Source organism: Mixophyes fleayi, chromosome 1 (assembly GCF_038048845.1).
Source record: "Mixophyes fleayi isolate aMixFle1 chromosome 1, aMixFle1.hap1, whole genome shotgun sequence".
In the NCBI taxonomy this organism is placed as follows: domain Eukaryota; kingdom Metazoa; phylum Chordata; class Amphibia; order Anura; family Limnodynastidae; genus Mixophyes; species Mixophyes fleayi.
This window is the reverse complement of record NC_134402.1, coordinates 406,894,211-406,914,162: the sequence shown is the minus strand read 5'-3', so window position 1 is coordinate 406,914,162 and position 19,952 is coordinate 406,894,211. Positions and strand designations below refer to the sequence as shown.

The 19,952-nt window shown below is 42.5% G+C and overlaps 1 protein-coding gene across 5 annotated transcripts in view; it reads left to right on the top strand.

The window, feature by feature from the left end:
• ANKRD31 (ankyrin repeat domain 31) overlaps positions 1 to 19,952 on the top strand; it is a 230,634-nt gene that overhangs the window by 196,337 nt on the left and 14,345 nt on the right. For 3 of the 5 annotated variants that reach the window (XM_075181902.1, XM_075181910.1, XM_075181920.1), the window contains 2 exons: positions 13,068 to 13,208; positions 15,877 to 15,973. The exons of 1 other annotated variant lie outside the window; for it this stretch is intronic. In XM_075181902.1, the coding sequence (XP_075038003.1) occupies positions 13,068 to 13,208; positions 15,877 to 15,973 (238 nt within the window). Of the gene's footprint in view, positions 1 to 13,067; positions 13,209 to 15,876; positions 15,974 to 19,952 lie in introns of those variants that run through there. One more of the 5 variants, XM_075181937.1, reaches the window with a different exon arrangement.

Sequence of the window (19,952 nt, the reverse complement as noted above, 5' to 3'; positions counted from 1 at the left end):
TTGAGTCAGGTCATTCCCCTGATCAGGCTGTTGCAGAATCAGCTGGAGAAAGTGAGGGAGGAGCTGGTAAACCATTGCGATTACACCAAGCATGTAGCTCTTGTGGATGTAGCCCTTCGTACGCTTTGCCAGTATCCGAGGGTGGTCACTCTTTTAAAGTCAGAGGAATACATTCTGGCCACTGTGCTCGATCCTCTGTTTAAAGCGTATGTTGTGTCTCTGTTTCCGGCGGACACAAGTCTACAGCGGTGCAAAGACCTGCTGGTCAGGAGATTGTCCTCTGAAGAGGACCGTGACATACCAACAGCTCCACCCTCATTTTCTTCCACATCTATGGCTGCGAGGAAAAAGCTCAGTTTTCCTAAAAGAGGCGCTGGCGGGGATGCTGATAACATCTCGTCCGGACTGAAGGACCTGCCAACCATTGCAGACATGTCTACTGTCGCTGCATTGGATGCTGTCACAATTGAAAAAAATGGTGGAGGGTTATGTTGCTGACACCATCCAAATAGACATGTCAGACAGTCCATATTGTTACTGGCAGGAAAAAAAGGCAGTTTGGAAGCCCCTGTACAAACTGGCTCTATTTTACCTGAGTTTTCCCCCCTCCAGTGTGTACTCGGAAAGAGTTTTTAGTGCAGCGGGGAACCTGGTCAGTGAGCGGCGAAGGAGGTTGCTTCCTTACAACGTTGAAAAAATGATGTTCATAAAAATGAATGATCAATTCCTCAATCAAGTACAGCACTGCCCTCCAGATAGTACAGAGGGACCTGTGGTTGTGGAGTCCAGCGGGGACGAATTGATAATGTGTGAGGAGGAGGAAGTACACACTGTCGGGGGAGAGGAATCAGAGGTTGAGGATGAGGACGACATCTTGCCTCAGTAGAGCCTGTTTAGTTTGTACAGGGAGAGATGAATAGCTTTTTTGGTGTGGGGGCCCAAACAAACCAATCATTTCAGCCACAGTTGTTTGGTAGGCCCTGTCGCTGAAATGATTGGTTTGTTTAAGTGTGCATGTCCTATTTCAACAACATAAGGGTGGGTGGGAGGGCCCAAGGACAATTCCATCTTGCAACTATTTTTTTGGCATTATGTGACCATTCAACAGTCGTTTGCCATGTTCAAAAAGTAAAAGAAAATGCCAACAAATTCAATAAATTAAATCAAAAGTTAAATGCCCTGTCATTATTTAAAACAAGAGGTTTTGATGTGCTAGAATTAGTGTAGTGTTAAGATGTTATAAACACTACACTTGGAAGTTGGAGGAGGTATTGTGGCCCCGGTATCAAATTGTGCACCCCACTACGCAGTCCAGATACTTGTTTGGTGGAATTCTGACCAGTTGAGGGTGTATCAAATTGGGTACCGGGGCCGGTGTCATATTGGGTACCGGGGCCACCCCACTACGCAGTCCAGATACTTGTTTGGTGGAATTCTGACCAGTTGAGGGTGTATTTATTTTATTGTGGCCCCGGTATCAAATTGGGTATCGGGGCCACCCCACTACGCAGTCCAGATACTTGTTTGTAGAATTCTGACCAGTTGAGGGTGTATTTATTTTATTGTGGCCCCGGTATCAAATTGGGTACCAGGGCCACCCCACTACGCAGTCCAGATACTTGTTTGGTGGAATTCTGACCAGTTGATAGTTTTCTTATTATATTGTGGTGACCACTCCTCTACGCAGTCCAGATACATTTATTGGTGCGAATCATACAAGTTCAGGGTTTTTAAATTATATTGTGGTGACCACTCCTCTACGCAGTCCAGGTACATTATTCGGTGCGATTCAGACCAGTTGATGGTTTTCTTATTATATTGTGGGGACCACTCCTCTACGCAGTCCAGATACATTTATTGGTGCGAATCATACAAGTTCAGGGTTTTTAAATTATATTGTGGTGACCACTCCTCTACGCAGTCCAGGTACATTATTCGGTGCGATTCAGACCAGTTGATGGTTTTCTTATTATATTGTGGGGACCACTACTACGCAGTCCAGATACATTTATTGGTGCGAATCATACAAGTTCAGGGTTTTTAAATTATATGGTGGTGACCACTCCTCTACGTAGTCCAGGTACATTTTTTGGTGCGATTAAGACCAGTTGATGGTTTTCTTATTATATTGTGGGGACCACTCCTCTACGCAGTCCAGATACATTTATTGGTGCGAATCATACAAGTTCAGGGTTTTTAAATTATATTGTGGTGACCCACTCCTCTACGCAGTCCAGGTACATTATTCGGTGCGATTCAGACCAGTTGATGGTTTTCTTATTATATTGTGGGGACCACTCCTACGCAGTCCAGATACATTTATTGGTGCGAATCATACAAGTTCAGGGTTTTTAAATTATATTGTGGTGACCACTCCTCTACGCAGTCCAGGTACATTATTCGGTGCGATTAAGACCAGTTGATGGTTTTCTTATTATATTGTGGGGACCACTCCACTACGCAGTCCAGAAAGATACCTCGTTGCAACGTTTTGGACTAATAACTATATTGTGAGGTGTTCAGAATACACTGTAAATTAGTGGAAATGATTGTTATTGAATGTTATTGAGGTTAATAATAGCGTAGGAGTTAAAATAAGCCCAAAAACTTGATTTTTGAACTTTTTATGCTTTTTTCCAAAAAAATCCGAATCCAAAACCTTAAATCCGAACCAAAACCTTTCGGCAGGTGTTTTGCGAAACAAATCCGAACCCAAAACATCGCGAAAATCCGAATCCAAAACACAAAACACGAGACACCAAAAGTCGCCGGTGCACATCCCTAATATTTTGTCACCTTTTATTAATTGTTTTTATAACCTGAAAGCTTTGTACTTTTTTTGTATATTAAATCTAACATATAATGAGTGCTGTCCTTATTGCTCTAAATGAATCCATTAGCCTTTTATAAAAAAGATTACATGATCATGTTAACCCTTTGAACGCTGGTGTGTGAATTGTTAATACATTTGGCTACCAACCCTAGTGTGAGCCTGCGTGTACATTTTTGTAACAGAGTCTTGTGATGTTTAATCCTGTGATTGCTGGTGTGTGCCTTGCTAACCTGTGTGTAACAAGGAGCATTGTGTGCCAATGTGGGACAGCATATTGGGGTTCTTTTACCCTTATTCAATAGATTTTGGCAGAACCTAAGTGGTTTGGGGGGGGGGGGGGGTGAGCGCTGTTTGGAGGAGACTTGACAAATCTATAACCTGTGTGATAGGTGAGAGAAAGATTGAGCGCTGGAAACGTGTGTGACCCCATTCAGTAAACACTTCTGAGTCACGAGTGTGCAGAGTGCAGTTTATAACAGGTAAAGATGGTCAGGAGTGGTTTCCTGACAAAATAAAGGCGATATATTGTTTGTCTTTTTAATTATTTGATAAGTTATTAAATCATGGAGCTAGCAGAGGTGGCTATCACTGACAGAGGAAATTCCAGAAAGTGGGTGCAGCTGAAAAAGCTCCTGTGACCGGGAATGAAAGCAGGTAATAGGTGTGGATGAGAGATGCAGATCTTTTGCAGAACTCAGGTGGCAGTTTGGGAGATATTTTGAGAGAGAGTTTGGGTAGAATTTAGTTTTTGCAGAATCAGAGTAATTATTGCATGCTTTAATAATGATGGAAAGATACCAGTGAAGAGAGAGAGATTACAGATTTTAGTTATGGGTGGGATGAGCACAGGAGACAGGGAACTACCGATTTGTGAGGGTATAGGATCAAGAGGACAGGAGGTTAAGTAGGAAAATAAGAAGAGAGTAGATACTTAATCTTCATTTGTGGGATCAAATAAAGAGACCGTGTCAGAGGGTGCTAGGAAGAAATTGAGCTGATTGCTTGTTGAGGAAGATGATACTGTTTCTAGTCTGATCTTATAAATTCTGTCGTTGAAGTAGGAAGCAGAATCCTGGGCACTGATATTAGTTAGAGGGGTTGGAGTGGGAGGGTTGAGAAGAGATTTAAATGTGTTAAAAAGGTGTCTGTGGTTAAAAGCCTGAGTATAGATGAGAGATTTGAACTATGTTTTTTTGCAGTGTCCAGAGCATTTTCGATAGGAGTGGTAGATAGAAGTATATATGAAGAAATCAGAGGTACGAGTTTTACGCCAGTGACGTTTTGCTTTGCAGAACAGTTTTTGAAGTCTCCAATGTTTTGTCACCGCACAGGGTGCAATTTGCGTGATCAACTTATGTGCACTGATAGACAAGCTTGAAGACGCTCTGCGTCCTGTTGTTGTTAGATATTGGTATAGCAACATGAGGCACTGTGGGTTTCAGTATTCTGTGAGCCTTGAGAAAGATCCCTGTTAGGATCAAAACAGCTGCTGACAGCTTTGCTTTCACGTTATTTATGAAACTGGAGGATTGCTTGCTGATTTTGGCTCAACTCTACAGAGAGGTGCGGAGTCTAACGTGTCTTTGATCTTCATCAGGGACCTCCGCAAGGCACGCAGGTCGCGGTCCTCAAAGAGAGTAATCAGCAAAACAATTAGATGGATGGATGAGTCAGGCAATCAGGGTCAAGCCGTGGTGGCAGGAAAGGTACCAAAGGGAAATCCAAAAACGTAGTCAGACAGCTGAAGTCAGTCACAGGAATAAATCACCAAAGCTAGAAGGAAGAACCAAGAACAGGTCAGGAAACAACCGAGGTCATACACAGGAGCAACAGGATACAAGTCAGACACAGGAAGCGCTGGAGTAAGAGGACCCAATACTCTGGCAACCTAATGGTGTCAGAATCAAGTATAAATAGAGGAAGGGAGGAAACGTAATTACCGGCTGCGGTGATGTGTGCTACTGCCGCCAGGACCAGGAATAGCGTCCCGTTGCCTAGGAACGGGACTCGGCAGAACCGTCCAACGGGTGGCCGGAGGTTGTGTGTCTGGTTGCCGAGCAACTAGACGTGAACGTGTCATAGGAAGCAGGCACCCGTCCCTGTTCGGTAGCGAAAAAGTACAGGGAAGGCACCTGACATTTGCTTTTGCTGTACTACATGTTGATGTATATCTGTGGTTTATTTTAAATATTTATTATATATTGTGACAAAAACACTGGAATAGTGTTTCTGGGCAGATATATTTGTCCCAGGTTTCTGACCTACATGTTTTAAAAAACCCAGGGTGATTGTTTTGTGTGGGAAGAAGCTTCCCAAAGTGTTCAGCTTTAGAGAAAAGCTGGTAAGGGTCCCTGGGGTGTAAATGGAGAGAGAAGGGTGGGCTCCAATTACAAGGCCCAGTTTGTGTCTTCTGTTCTGCCAGTCTGACAGCAGACTAGTTAATGGTTGCACCTGTGAGAGGTGTTTTAAAAGAATGTCAGTCTCACTCTGAGTGGGTGTTCTGCTTGGGGGAAGGGCCTGCAGAGTCTCTAAAAGAGCCGGGGGTTGTGCGTCTAGTTCCTGAACAACCAGACGCAAGCGCGTCATATGAGACAGGTGCCCGTCCCTGTGCGGAAGCAAAAGCACAGGGACAGCGCCAGACAGCACCCCCCTCCTCTCTCCGTTCAGAAGAAAGAGTACAAATGGTTTTATAAAACTGCTTCAAAAGGAGTGGGACATAAAGATCCTCTTTGTTGACCCAGGATCTCTCCTCTGGGCAAAAACCCTTCCAATGAACTAAAAACTGACGACGTCCATGGAGAATGCGAGAATCCAAAATTCGACTAACCTCATACTCGTCTCCCACAGAGGTCCGAATAGGAGCAGGGCGAGAAGGAAGTCGGTGAAACTCATTAATTATCAGTGGCTTCAGAAGAGAAAAATGAAATGTATCATGAACATTGAGGGAGGAAGGCAGACGAGTATAAGGTTAGTCGAATTTTGGATTCTCATATTCTTCATGGAGAAAGATTTTGTCACCAACGTGGAACACGGCCACAAGTCGCCAATGATGGTCAGAGAACTGTTTGTAGCGTTGGGAAGATTTCAGTAGTCTAGCCTTAGTCACTGCACAGATATGCAAAAAATCCCATACCAAAGCATCACCCGTGGAAATAGAGGAAGAGACACTGGACAAGAAATCCGGGAGGATAGGTTGAACACCAAACACTGAGAAAAAGGGAGAGATGCCAGTGGATTCATGGACATGAAAGTTATGGGAAAACTCTGCCCTAGGAAGAAGGTTAACCCAGTCCATTTGATTATCGGAAGATAAACATTGTAAAAACACCTCAAGGTCCTGATTTTGCCGGTCGGTTTGTCCGTTCGTTTGCGGATGATAATCAGAAGAGTATTTTACGTCCAAATCCAGATTTTTACAAAAGGCCCTCCAAAAGCGGCAGACAAATTGGACACCCCGATGCAATATGATTTCAAGAGGACAACCATGAAGTCTGAAGATCTCCTTACAAAAAAAGAAAATCAGCTGAGACGCAGTGGGAAGAGCGACCAGTGAAACGAAATTAGCCATTTTAGAAAATATATCGATCACAACCAAAATGATAGTATAGCCATTACTGGGGGGAAGATCCATGATAAAATCCATGGACATGCTCTGCCAAGGAGCATCATGGGTAGGAAGCAGATGCAGGAGTCCAGAAGGTGCTAACCTGGGATTCTTATTCTGAGCACAGGTCGTACAAGACAACACAAATTTACGAATATCGGAGTACAGAGTGGGTCAGTAGCGTTGACGTTAAAATGCATAAGTTTTCTTGACTCCAGCATGCCCGGACAACTTAGATGAGTGTGCCCAATGTAATGTTTTGGGTCGCAAGTTTGGTTCCAAATACGAACAACCTCTTGGAGGAGTCTTAGAAGAAGTCTTGGTAATAGCCACAATATTGGTGCTGTCCAAAATAGATTGTGGTTCAGAAAGGGTGCAGAGCTCAGAGTTATCGAAGGAACGGGAAAGAGCGTGGACATGAAAATTCTTGGAACCAGGATGGTAAGTAAGGCTGAGGTTAAAGTGAGAGAAAAATTAGGCCCACCGAGCCTGACGAGGGTTGAGACACTGGGCGAATGTAAATGAGATTTTCGTGGTCAGTATAGACCGCTACAAGATGAAGGGACCCTTTGAGGAGATGACGTTATTCCTCCAGAGCCAATTTAATGGCAAGGAGCTCCTTGTCACTGATCCCATAATTATTTTTCATTAACAGAAAATCTCTTAGAGAAGAAGCCACAATGGTGGTGGGTACTGGACAAAGACTACTGAAAGAGAACTGCTCCAATCCCCACAGAGATGGTGTCAACTTCTAGGAAGAAGGGTTTTTTCTGATCAGGTTGAGAGAGGACAGGTACGAAAGAAAAGGTCTGCTTTAACCGGTTAAAGGCTGCCACTGCTTCGGGTGGCCAATTTTTGAGGTTGGCAGATTTCCGAGTAAGGGCAGTAAAAGGGGCAATGATAGTAGAAAGGCCCTTAATGAACTGACAATAGTAATTGGTAAACCCCACAAATCTCTGTATAGCCTTGAGACCTGGTGGCTGAGGCCAATCGTTGATAGCCGCCACTTTCTCGGTGTCACACGCCGGTCCCATATCTAGGTGCTGGCGTTGTGACTTGCCCTTTAAGAACTATGTTGGTGCTTGCTTTCGCTACAGAGTCTCTACCTGTCCATAGGTGTTTCTCGTTATGTTGATTGGGACCTCCTTCTGAAGCCTATTGGTCCTAGAGGACTATTTCAAGCTCCCGTAATCATGGACTCATTGCCTGATCTTCGTGTTACTCACACTGCCGTGGGTTCTGGCTGCATATCTGATCTTTTGCCTATTTTCTGGATACTATTGGCTGCCGAAGTTACCTGTCATCATTGCTCTCCATCGGCTCCGCTGTATGCCAGTTCGTGGTTCATCTACAAGCTGAAGTTACGTGTTGTTGTTCATCTGCACTCAGAACTATTCGTGAGTTGTCTGCTACACCTGCGCTCATGTTGATTGGCTCAAGTACTATTCTACTCGGCTGTCTATGTTGCAGTATCCTATGTTGAACTACTATCAAGTTCTCTTGTCATCTGTGGTTCTATGTCTGGCACGGCTATTATCATTCTGCTGATTATTATTGCTGGACTGTTAATATGAATATACTGCTAAGCCGGGAGCCTCTACTTCAATTCAAGTTGTGTGCATTACCAGCTGTTGTCTAATTGTGATGAACTCTCGCTTACCTGTTAACCGGATCTTCTGTGACCTGTAGTTCTACGCTCAGTTTGGATTTAGTTTCACACTGTTACTTCTAGGCAACACCCTCCTGCATGTTACCAGTTATACCTAAGTTCCTGGATAGCATATAACGTTCTCTGTTCCGCTATATGAACTATTGTGATACCTATAACCAGCTGCTAAAGTGAATCATAATATACGTTTGGATCAGCCAAGTCTACATACTATTCCTATCGGACTTCTAGCTGTGTCAGTGGTTCACCTTCATCTGCTGTGTGTTTCGTGTGGGATCCAAGTGTTCTAATTATCATCTAGCGTTGAACTGTTATATTGTCTATTCCGCATGCTGTTGCCATTGGTTACCAACTGAAGTACATCTGTGATTACGATTGTATTTTATTATTAATGCTGTTGTATCTTCTATCAATATATCAAGTTGCAACACTACTACCATCGTTTGAGTTATTGTTCCCTGTGGTGCTCCCAAGTTAAGAACTTCAATTCCACTGTGTCCTGTCTCCACCACCCTCTGCCGTTACCATCTGGGTAGAGGCTGGGGATCCATAATTATTCATAGCCGTTACACTCGGGATCCATTTGTAAGCCGGATCCAGACAAAATGAAATGCAATTATGGGACTTTAGTGACTTCGAAGATGCATTTCTCTAGTTTGCTGTAAAGCTGATGACTGCGGAGACGAGGGAGTACCTCCATAACATTAATCCAATGGGAAGAAAGATCTTGCGAGAAGACTAGAATGTCATCAAGGTAAACCACAACAGACTTATACAGAAGATCCCGGAAAATCTTGTTGACAAATAACTGAAAAACCGCTGGGGCATTACAAAGACCAAAAGGCATTACGAGGTACTCCTAATGCCAGTCTCGGGTAAAAAAGGCTGTCTTTCACTCATCCCCTTCGTGGACATGGATAAGTTTATAAGCCCCACGGATATCCAACTTAGCTTAAATCTGTGCGCTACTAATCAAGTCAAATAGATCAGAGATAAGAGGTAGTGGGTAGCAATTTTTGATGGCAATTTTTTTCAGTTGGCGATAATCTATGCAAGGACGGAGAGAACCGTCCTTCTTTACAAAGAAGAACCGCCATTCCAACGGGTGAGGATGACATCCTGATGAACTCGTGAGACAGATTTTCGGAAATATACTGAGACATTGCTTGGGTCTCCGAGAGGGAAGCGGATAGATCCTCCCTCAGGGAATTTGTTTGCCTGGACCAAACCAATTGGTCAGTCCCAAGGGCGATGCAGAGGAAGAACTTCAGACTTGATCCTGCAGAAGACGTCTCTGAAGGCACTATAGACTGGGGAAAGATAAGTCTCAGACAAAAGAAGTTGACAGGAGGTTCGAGACACCGAAAAACGAGGCAAGGTGAGACACTGCTTGTGACATTGAGGACTCCTGGAAGTGACTTCAGCCTGGACCCAGTCAAACTGAGGGGTATGGACACGTAGCCAAGGCAAACCCAAAATGAGAGGATTCACAAACTGAGGCAGTACCAAAAACTGGATCCACTCTTGATGCAAATGTCCTACTAACAGCCGCAGAGGAGAGGTGATATTGGAGATGGAACCATTGCTGACGCGATTACCATCCACTGTGGTGAGGGATAGTGGATGGGACAAGGTCTGAATAGGCAAATGGAGCTGCGAGGCAAGAGAGGCACGTTATAAAATTTCCAGCAGTGTCAAAATCAACAAAGGCTGAAGTCAGGTAAGGCTCATTAGGAGAATCCAGCTGAACTGACATCAGGAATTCTGGATTATGGGATGAACAGGGAGTGGAAACAGCAACTCCTAGGATGGTCTCCCTCTTATCGTCTAGGAGGGAGAGTTTCCCGGTCTCTTTGGGCAAGATCTCAGAATATGCCCAGAGTCACTACAGTGACTCTGGGCATATTCTACTCTACTGACTCTGACTCTACTGTTAGTACTGTGTGCGGCGCTGCGGATACCTTGTGGCGCCAAACAAATAAATTATAATAATAATAATACAGTATAAACACAACCTTGTTTGAACCGTCTCTCTTGCTCCTCAAGAGATAAACGGGAGCGACCGAGCTGCATCGGTTCTTCAGGAGGAGAAACTGGGTTCTGGAATTGAGCTGCCAAGCGGGGAGTGCGTCTAGCAGAAGATCTCACCTGGGCTGTTTCTCTGAAGCTGAGGTCAATCGGTATGCACATGGAAATGAGAGCATCAAGGTCGGAGGGAAGCTCTCTGGACACTAGTTCATCTTTAATGCAGTCTGTGAGAACCTTCCAAAAGGTAGCGATCAAAGCCTTGTTATTCCAAAGCAGCTCTGATGCAAGAGTGCAAAACTGCACGGCATATTGACCAACCGATAAAGAGCCTTGACGGAGATTCAAAAGACTTGTGGCTGCCAAGGAGACTCGTCCTGGGTCGTCGAATATCTTTCGGAACATCTCGATAAAGGAGGCAGAATTTTCAAAGATTATGCTCTCATAATGGCAAGAGCCTGACCACTGAGCAGGGAAATAATAAAGGCAACTTTGGTTCACTCTGATGGAAAGGCTGCAGAATTACATTCAAACTGAATAGCGCACTGGTATAGGAATCCCCTGCATCTCTTGGCATGACCGTCGTATTTCTCGGGAGAAGGAATCTGTAACACAGAGGAAGAAACAGTGATAGAAGCGGAAGCTGCCAAGGTGGTAACTGTAGCAGTAGTAACAGCAGCTTGGGGTGTTGCCAGAGAACCTTGCAGAGAATCAAGGCTGGATACTACACCTTGGACACATTGCAACAACCGGCCCTGATCCGCCTCTTGTTGCTTGACCTGACGAACGAGATGAAGGAGGAGGACACGGACAGAAGGTTCACCTGCTCCATCTGTAGACATGGCCAAAGTATACTGTCACGATATTTATGAAACTGGAGGATTGCTTGCTGGTTTTGGCTCAACTCTAAAAAGAGATGAGGAGTCTAACATGTCTCTGGTCTTCGCCAGGGACCCCCGCAAAAGGTGACATTTTGTCATAAAATTCAATAAAGTAGGATTGACCATTATTTACTTTGTGTATAATTCTTGTGTGTGTATAATTTCTGATATCTCAAAGTCCGCCACACCTAATCAGAACTCCACAGCAAATTGTTCTAGATTAGTATTGTATTTTACTGTACAAGGTTTTTGATTGAAGTGCCAGAATTAATCTATGACAATTATATAAATAATTAATTATTCATAATTAATAATTCATTTACATTTTCCAAAGGATCTACTCCTCTAAGACACAGAAACTAACAAAGCACAGAGATGTATTTTGCACAACAAATCATGATTATTATTTTCTATTCTGATTACTTTTGAATAGTCATGTGAGAGTTCACTAAAACATTTTGGGTCTTGCAAGCCAAAAGTCTTCATAATGTTAGTGAATTAAACTAGTAGGTTGTTATGTATGTGTCTTGACAACCTAATTTGCACCACTTGCACTGTAACATGGTTTTGTCCAGGAGACTGAAATAAGAAGTTTCTCAAGTTAAGATCCTTAATGAATCAGGCCCTTTATCTTTAAATCTTCCATTTGTCAGTACTCTACCTCTTTTATTAGTTGAGACTACAAGTGCCATTCTTCTGGGAGCCCTTCTGCCATTATTTTGAGGCCTCAAAAGAAGCTTTATCCATTAGAATTTATTGCATATCTGACATTCAGTAAATCACAAAACCATTTGAAGTCCTGAACCACTTATGTAGCATTTGAGGTATTCTATATCAAATGACATATCTACAAACATGACCCCTTCCCCCAGTACAAAATGCTGTACTCTTGAATTCCCCATTTTATTTTCTTAATGCATTTACCTGGATTGAATTATGTGATAAGAAAAGTGTTCACAGCCCAGGTTACTGTAATAGAATCTTGGGATATAATGCAACATAATATATTGCACTTGATAAATGTTGGCTTTAACCATATTCACATTCAAGCGTATCTCAAGATACTTTTCAATTTGAATCTGGGTGTAAATGCGCTCTGCCTAAATGTCACTTGCTGTATGTAGACAGACAGAACAAACTGCAGTATATGCCCAAGCATCTGTTCAATGAAAGGTCACATGAGAACACCAAAAAAAGTTATGTTATAAAAGAAATAAACAACTCAACAGTATAATCAAGATAAATATGGGTTTTAATAAAATTAAATACATAAATCAATATGCTTTTAATGTGTACTGTCCTTATATTTCAGTTTTATAATCTATCTTACTTGCATACACATGTTCTGTGCTAGCTGGTTGCACGCATATACAAAGATTTAATACAAAGATTATGCCATGTCAGTCATCACTATCTGTTGGCACTTACACTTGCCCTGTAACTGGTGCAAGTAATACGGCTCAAACCAAGCATACTTAGGAGAAACCCAGCACTTGAACCAGTCGCATCTGTGACAGGCCGACAGCACGCCCTTTCTGTACATGGCCTACATTAGTCCGCCCCTTTCCTCCCACGTTTCACCTCTCCAATTGTAGGCAGTTGTAAGTGTAATTTGCTTTTGGACATGAATTGCATGGAATTGCGTACATTGGCTTAAGGTCCATTTCTGAGCATGTGCAGAGCAATTTTAGACGTTTCATGTTAGATACGGCACACATGATTCAGACTTCATCCGAACCAGTAAAAGAGCTGCTAATCTACTTGTACATAATAATGCACAAGTCTCAGTTACACACATTTGTAAATGTATGTAAGCCACCCGCCCTGTCAGGGTGCTTCTACTAATAGGGTGGTCCTGACTCTAAACAATGAGAGTCCCTATACTGGCTTATAAAAGTACAGTGAATCAAGTTAGTTGTCTCTTTTATGAGTAAAATAAACAGTCTCATGTCAGAGCCATGTTTTGTCCAGAAGCCTCTCTTATGGATGAGTGTTTAGGGGATTTTTTAATACTTTTTGTAGGTGTCAAATAACATTCCTTTGTGATTGCCCTAGGACTACAGCCACAAAGCCACTTTACTACCTGATGGGCATATAAGCGATTGTTCTGGAGCAATCTACCGGGATCCAGCTCAGTGGGTAAAGGCTCTTCTAGGAAATAACCTTTCAGTGAGTTGGAAATATGTAGCCAATAAGGTCAGTGAGTTTTCTAAAGAACCAATCGAAATTGTATAAACGTGTAAACACATTTATTTGGTACATATAGAGTTAGTTATTTTAGAAAAAGTGGTGTCATGCCAGTTGTCTCAGATTAGTACTGTCTGTATGTAGAACTCTTGGCTTTAATATTCAGACAATGGGATGTGTTACATTCAAAACACTAAAACTGGCCATGCAGAGTGAACATGTTAAGAAATGAGGTTGTTTTTGACCAAATTACCTCTGTGTATTGGGCCAAAATAATTGAACCTTATCAATATAGATTGTAATCATTATCATTTTTATTGGGCAGGATAGTAAATCTGGTTGTTCTGATTTTCAATGAAATTGTGTGTGCTTTTTAGATTGTTATATTGTTTATAAGCCAAACAAAGGGCCTGTTTCATGTCCGAACACAACTTGCTCATTGTATTGTACATTTTATAAAAAGCATGCAATTTGAGCATAGTTCCGAACGCATTTAAATCCAAGCATATCTCAAGATACTTTTTGATATAAATCTGGATGCAAGTACGCTCTGTCATACAGTACTTGCCATACATAGACAGAAAATACTGCACTATACGCACAAGCATATGTACAATAAAACATCAGAATGCATTAAAAAAAAATATTGTCAGAAATTAAAAAATTATCACAATTCCTAATCTAATCATTTATATTAATATTTATTTTCAAATATATATTTTTTATATATATTGTTACGATTAACAGCTGAATGTTACGGCTAACGGTTGATTATTATAAGCAGAACAGGGTGTAGGGGTCTTCACCTATAGCAGCCACCTTTCCCGTAGAGCTTGTAGCACTCACAGGTACTCAGATGTCCCCAGGTCTTAAACTCAGCATAGTGCAAGCTTATGAATATCACCGCAGCGTGGTATAGGAGGTGATGACAGGAGATAACCGTGGTCAGGAACAAGCCGGGGTCCAAGAACAGAAGCAGGCAGAGAGGTAGGGTTCAGGCAAGGGTCAGGGCCGGCAGAAAGCAAGGATATCCGAGTAACAAGCACAAGGTGCGGACTACCAGCAATGAAACACAGTCCAGGAAAAGGAGCCAAAGGTCATACACAGAAAATCAATCCAGGAATCAGCACACTACACAAGAGCAGGTCAGCAACCAGGAACTGAACGCTATAACCGGCAAAGGTTCAGTGAAACTGAAAGGTATTTAAAGAAGAAGTAGCCAATCAGGGCATGTGTCAGATTGAGCTGCAGGTTAGAGGAGTTCAAATGATCACACCCAGGCTGAAAACAACACTGCAGCAGTCAGAATGAAATCAGCAATTTCCTGCTGCATATATGTTTGTTACATTACATAATTAAGTATGTGTAAATTTTTAAAACAAAGACTATGCCATATAAAGAAATGGAAGTTGCTCAAATCAATTTATAGGCTATAGCAGGTGCATGAAAGGGTGGGGTTATCCTAAAAGGATCTCTCTGTGTTTGTTCCTTAAAGACTATGCCATGTCAATAGTCACTATCAGTCAGCATTTACACCTGCCCTGTAGTGGGTAGAAAATATACAGCCAAAACCAAGTGTACTTATGACAAACACAGGACTTTGATTGGCCAGATCTGCATGGGAAAGCCCTCCCTTACTATATCTGGACTAAGTCCACCCCTTCCCTCCCAAAATCCGTGTTTCAAGTTGTAGACAACCATAAGTGTTATTTGCGTTCAGACATGAATGGCCTTCAATTGCGTTAATTCGCGTTTCTGGGCACAAGCAGAGCTATTTCACGCAAAAAAAAGTATGCAAACAGACATATATCCGCACGTGAATCAGGACCAAAATGTGGAAGTGAATATATTTTACATTCAGTATTTTTCTTAAAGATTTCCAAACAATGTAACAAATGCATAAGCCTGTTTTATTCCCATTACACATACAAATTGTACATTAGCATTATCTAATGTAGGCCAATGCGATCATTCGCCCTGATGAAAAAACAAAAAGAGACAATATGAATTAAGCTGATTTATACAAAAATGATTTACAATAGGGCATTGCCATCATATATAATGGTATTTTCCAAATCACTTTACCTGAAATATATAATATGTAGGTAGGCCATACGAGCGTGTCTCAAATACAAATTTCTTTTATTAACATATTAAAATAGGTTTTCCAACTGGAGACAAATATTTTCAACAAAATGTTTAATTCTATTTCAATCTCTCTGCCATAGGAGTGTGAAGTTATGTTTACTAGTGAAAAAATCCACCAGTGTGCCTACATGGTCTTCCCCTCTCTTGCATATTACGGAGATTCGCTGCAGCAGGGGTCAGGGCTATGATTATGCAATTGGCATCATCTTGGTTCCACTTCACTCGGAAAATGAGTAGGCTGCGGGAGGGTGGCCTTCCCTTCCAGGAATCCTGGAGGACTCCCTAAATTTCGGGAGTCTCCCAGACATTCTGGCAAATATAGGTTCATATGCATTTGACAAGGCATTACATTGCAAAAACTGAGTGTAGAACATGGGGGTACGTGCTCCTCCCTCTGTCCCTGTCCCCCCCCCCCCCGCCCCTGCGGCCGTCAAATAGGAAAAATCCTTTTTGGTGGAGATTCCCTTGAACAACCATATTAAATTGCATCCTAATATTTTAGTTCACACATGATTGTCTGGTTTTACAGGTCACATACTTGGGGAAAAAATTGTCAAGTTTTATGGAACAGGAGGTCTTTGTACCAAAGAAATGTAATCACCAAACTCCTCAAGATCAATCCACTGGTAAGACTTTATTAAAAGGCATTCACATTTTATGATATTTTCACAGAAATATTTCAGAGCATAATAAATGTTTATTAAAAAGTTTACAGATGAAACTAGTTCCTTTTATACCTGTTGTAAAATGATCATCGGTATTTTGTATGTTGTAAAATAGTCATTTGACTGGAGGGCACATGCATGCAATCACCGTCTGAAACTTACTAGAAGCAGAATCAAGCATTTATGAATTACATAATTTGTAAGTTCACAGAAGATTTAATTTTACACTAATACATGTTATTGTTCACCTAGTGCATAGCAAGTGGCAAGTCCACATTCTGGCTTTTGGAATTGCCCTGTAACAATGCTCTGAGCGACCTTATACAGGTATTACAAAGAATAGAAATGTTGCTGTAAAAGTTCACTCTGTCATCACTATGTCCCTGGCCTAAATATTGGTATAAAAAAGCCTAGAAATGAAGTTTCACCTACAAAGTGCACACCAAAAGCTGCAATTGGTTTCCATCATATATAAGGACATCTAAAATGCAAGTCGTTTTTGGGGAGAAAAATATTCTGTAGCTATCCTCTAAAGAATAACATATGATCCATACCATGTGGGATTATGGTCACAGTAAAAAAGACTTCCTTGCGCAGAGTATTCTCAAAAGTGAAATTAGAAAAGTCAATGGGACCAGAAGCAATACATCCTGCAATACTAAAAGAGCTTTAAGGGACACTGGTTATGACATTAACTGAACTATTCAACCAGTTACTATTAACAGGAGTACTCCCAGAGGATTGGGAAAACTTAACTTAATTCACAAATAGACATGAGGCTGACTGAGTCCAATAATCAGTAATAGTGATTAATGGAAATACTGCTGAATGAAAGAATTATACAATGTCTCAAATTCAGCAACTTACAAGATCCAAAGCAGCAAGTATTTACCAGGTTAGATCATGTCAAACAAACAAACATTTTTTTTTGACAGGTTTAGTAAAATAATAGGTCAAGTTGGATGTATTGAAGGATAGAAGACAGAGGTGTAGTGAATGGTATACAATCAGAAGTGAGAAAGGTCACCAGTGGAGTACTTCAAGATCTGTATGTGGACTTAATGGGTCTGATTCATTAAGGAAAGTTAAGTAAAAGTAAGTAAGGCAAAACCATGTTGCATTGGAGGGGGAGGTAAATGTAATTTGTAATGGCAGATTTATATTTGGGGTCGGGCATGTCCTAGATGAACTTTGAATTTCAGTGTACAAAAAAGCTATCAAGTATTAGTGTGCTAATGAAAAACAGACAGTATTTTCCTTATGTGCAAAATAATAAACTAATTTCCACCCCTTGCATTACAACATGGTTTTGTCCAGAAAACTTGAGTAAGAAAACGTACTCAATTTTTTGCTTAACTTTCCTTAATAAATCAGGCCCACTGTCATTGTCTGCACTGCCATAGTTTTATTGCAACTATTAAGCATCACTAGATAAGCTATTAAGCATCACTGTCTTACTTAACATTGTTATCTCACATCTCTGCCTCTCCTCCCTACCCTTTCACCTAGCACATTTACATCCTCCAACTCCTCTCTACCTTACCTACAACCCACCAATCTCTCACACCTTTGCCTCTGCCCCACAGCCAGAATGTCCTTGCCAGCACCTCTTCTCTATCACGTTCGCTGGTGACATCAGCCCCAGCTCCAATCCCTGGTTCTGCCCTATCCTTACTAATATATACCTCCTCCTCCACTGCCACTATACCCCCACTCACGATGCTATAAAACCAAACATTCTCCCTGCACCTCCTACCCCTCCTGTTTCATCCCCATATTCACGCTATCGTAACTCACCTTCTTCTGTGCACTCTGCAAACCTAAGTCCTACTTCCCACCTCACCTCTTTCCCTGCCCTTTAAGTATGGCCTGCTTCATCTAATCTCACCACTTCTCCACTCTTCTTCCTCTGCTATGTCTCTGCCCTCCTATTTTTCTCTTCCTGCTCAATCATAAGCCCCCCTCATGAACTTCCACAATGCCCCTTGCAAGTACTCCGTCTTCTCACCAAACAATCACCATCACTGCACAACATACTGGTATTCTTTGCTCTTACTTCCCTTCCTATTCAATCTCGCTTTCCTGTACCCTCTGAAATTCCAGATCAGTCTGCAATAAACTGGCCACCATATAATGCATGTTCATCTGAAACTCTTTCAACCTCCTCGCTATGACCGAAATCTGTCTATCTTCTACCGACACCAGGCCCAGGTTAACAATGGACCTGCAGCTCCAGGCCACCAATCAAATATAGTTCCACAGGTGGATTGTGACCGACCACCAATAGGCCAGGGCTAGGCCCGATATGGTCTGCTCTTTGGTGGCTGGCCGCTCCTCAGGGACCAGCCACCCTCTTACAAGTGCTACAAATCTGTTAGGCTATCGTCCCAACCACAAACTCCTGGAACAGGCAGTAGAGGTCTTCGCCTATAGCAGCCGCCTTTCCCGTAGAGCGAGTATTGCTCACAATTACTCAGATGCCACCAGGTATTTAAATCTAAGTAGTAGGAGCTTATGTTTGGAGAGTGCAGTGAGGGTGGTAGGAGGATACCGGGAGACCGGACTGAGTCCGGGGTAGAACAAGGCAACTGGTTGACAAGCAGAATCCAGTAAGCAGGCAGAGGTCAGGGCAACAAGCCTTCAAGCAGAACCCGGTAATCAGGAGGAGGTCAGGGCAACTAGCGTTCAAGCAGAATCCGGTAATCAGGCAGAAGTCATCATCATCAACATTTATTTATATAGCGCCAGCAAATTCCGTAGCGCTTTAGTGCTTCGCAAGCGAAGTAGCAGTGTCCGTTAAACAGGCAGGGGTCACAAAAGAAGGCAAACAGAAAGGAGCTGAGAGTCTCAGGAACAACACTAGAAGGTCAGCAATCAGAGGTTCTGAAGCTATAACCGTCAGAGAGGCTAAGCCCTCCCTGCCTTAAATACAAAGATGAGTCAATCAGAGAGGAAGGAGAGGAACAGCCCACACTACACAGGAGGCAGTAATTAACCCTATGCAAAGCTCGCCGTGCACCCAGCAGATGTTAATGGCTGGGACGCTGCGGCTTAGAGGATGAAGAGCGTCCCGGTCGCCCTGGCAATGGCCGGTATGTGTGGGCAGACGTGATGTACCGATCATCATGGAGATGGCTAGGACACGAGCGAGAGGCAAGCAGTGAGTCATGGTGGCTGGAAGTACTGTCGCGGCTCGTGACAGGATCAGCCCTGGGCTCACTAGGATCTGACAGATAGGAGGCTTTTGTGATGATGTAGAAATTAGCCCCAAGCTTCAAAAGGGCATACATTGGTATAGTCAAATAGTGCCATTAGTTGCTTCCTCCCTTATTGTTTGCAGGTAAGTCAATGCAAATGTAAAAATGTTTCACTAGTTAAAGGTTCATTATCTATTCACTCAGATTTAGTGCACAAAAACTACCACCCTTGATAGGCAGCATTTATTTATATATAATATAGGAGGAGTTAAAGTGGTTAATATACTATTTTAAAATGCTTATTTGATGATTAAGATTCCACTTATATAAAGGATTAATAACATCACAGCTCAGTAGTGTCACAAAACTAGGAGTGTGTAGCTTACTGGTTTCCGCACTACTCACCAAAGAGGCGCGGAGTCTAACATGTCCCAGGTCTTCGCCAGGGACCCCCGCAAGGAAGTATGGACTTTGCTGCATGAGACACGCAGGTCTCGGTCCTCAGAGGGAGCAACCAGTGAAGCGTGCAGGATGAAAGAGGAGTCAGGCGGTCCGGGTCAAGCTGTGCATATCAGAAGGAGCAATAGGGAAATCCGTAAACGTGGTCAGATAACTCGCCGGGTCAGGTATCAGGAGCATGGAAGACAGGAGAGTGGGCAAAACATAGCCAAGTCTGGTATCAGGAGCACGGGAGACAGGAGAGTGGTCAAAACGTAGCCGGATCAATACACATGGAATACTGG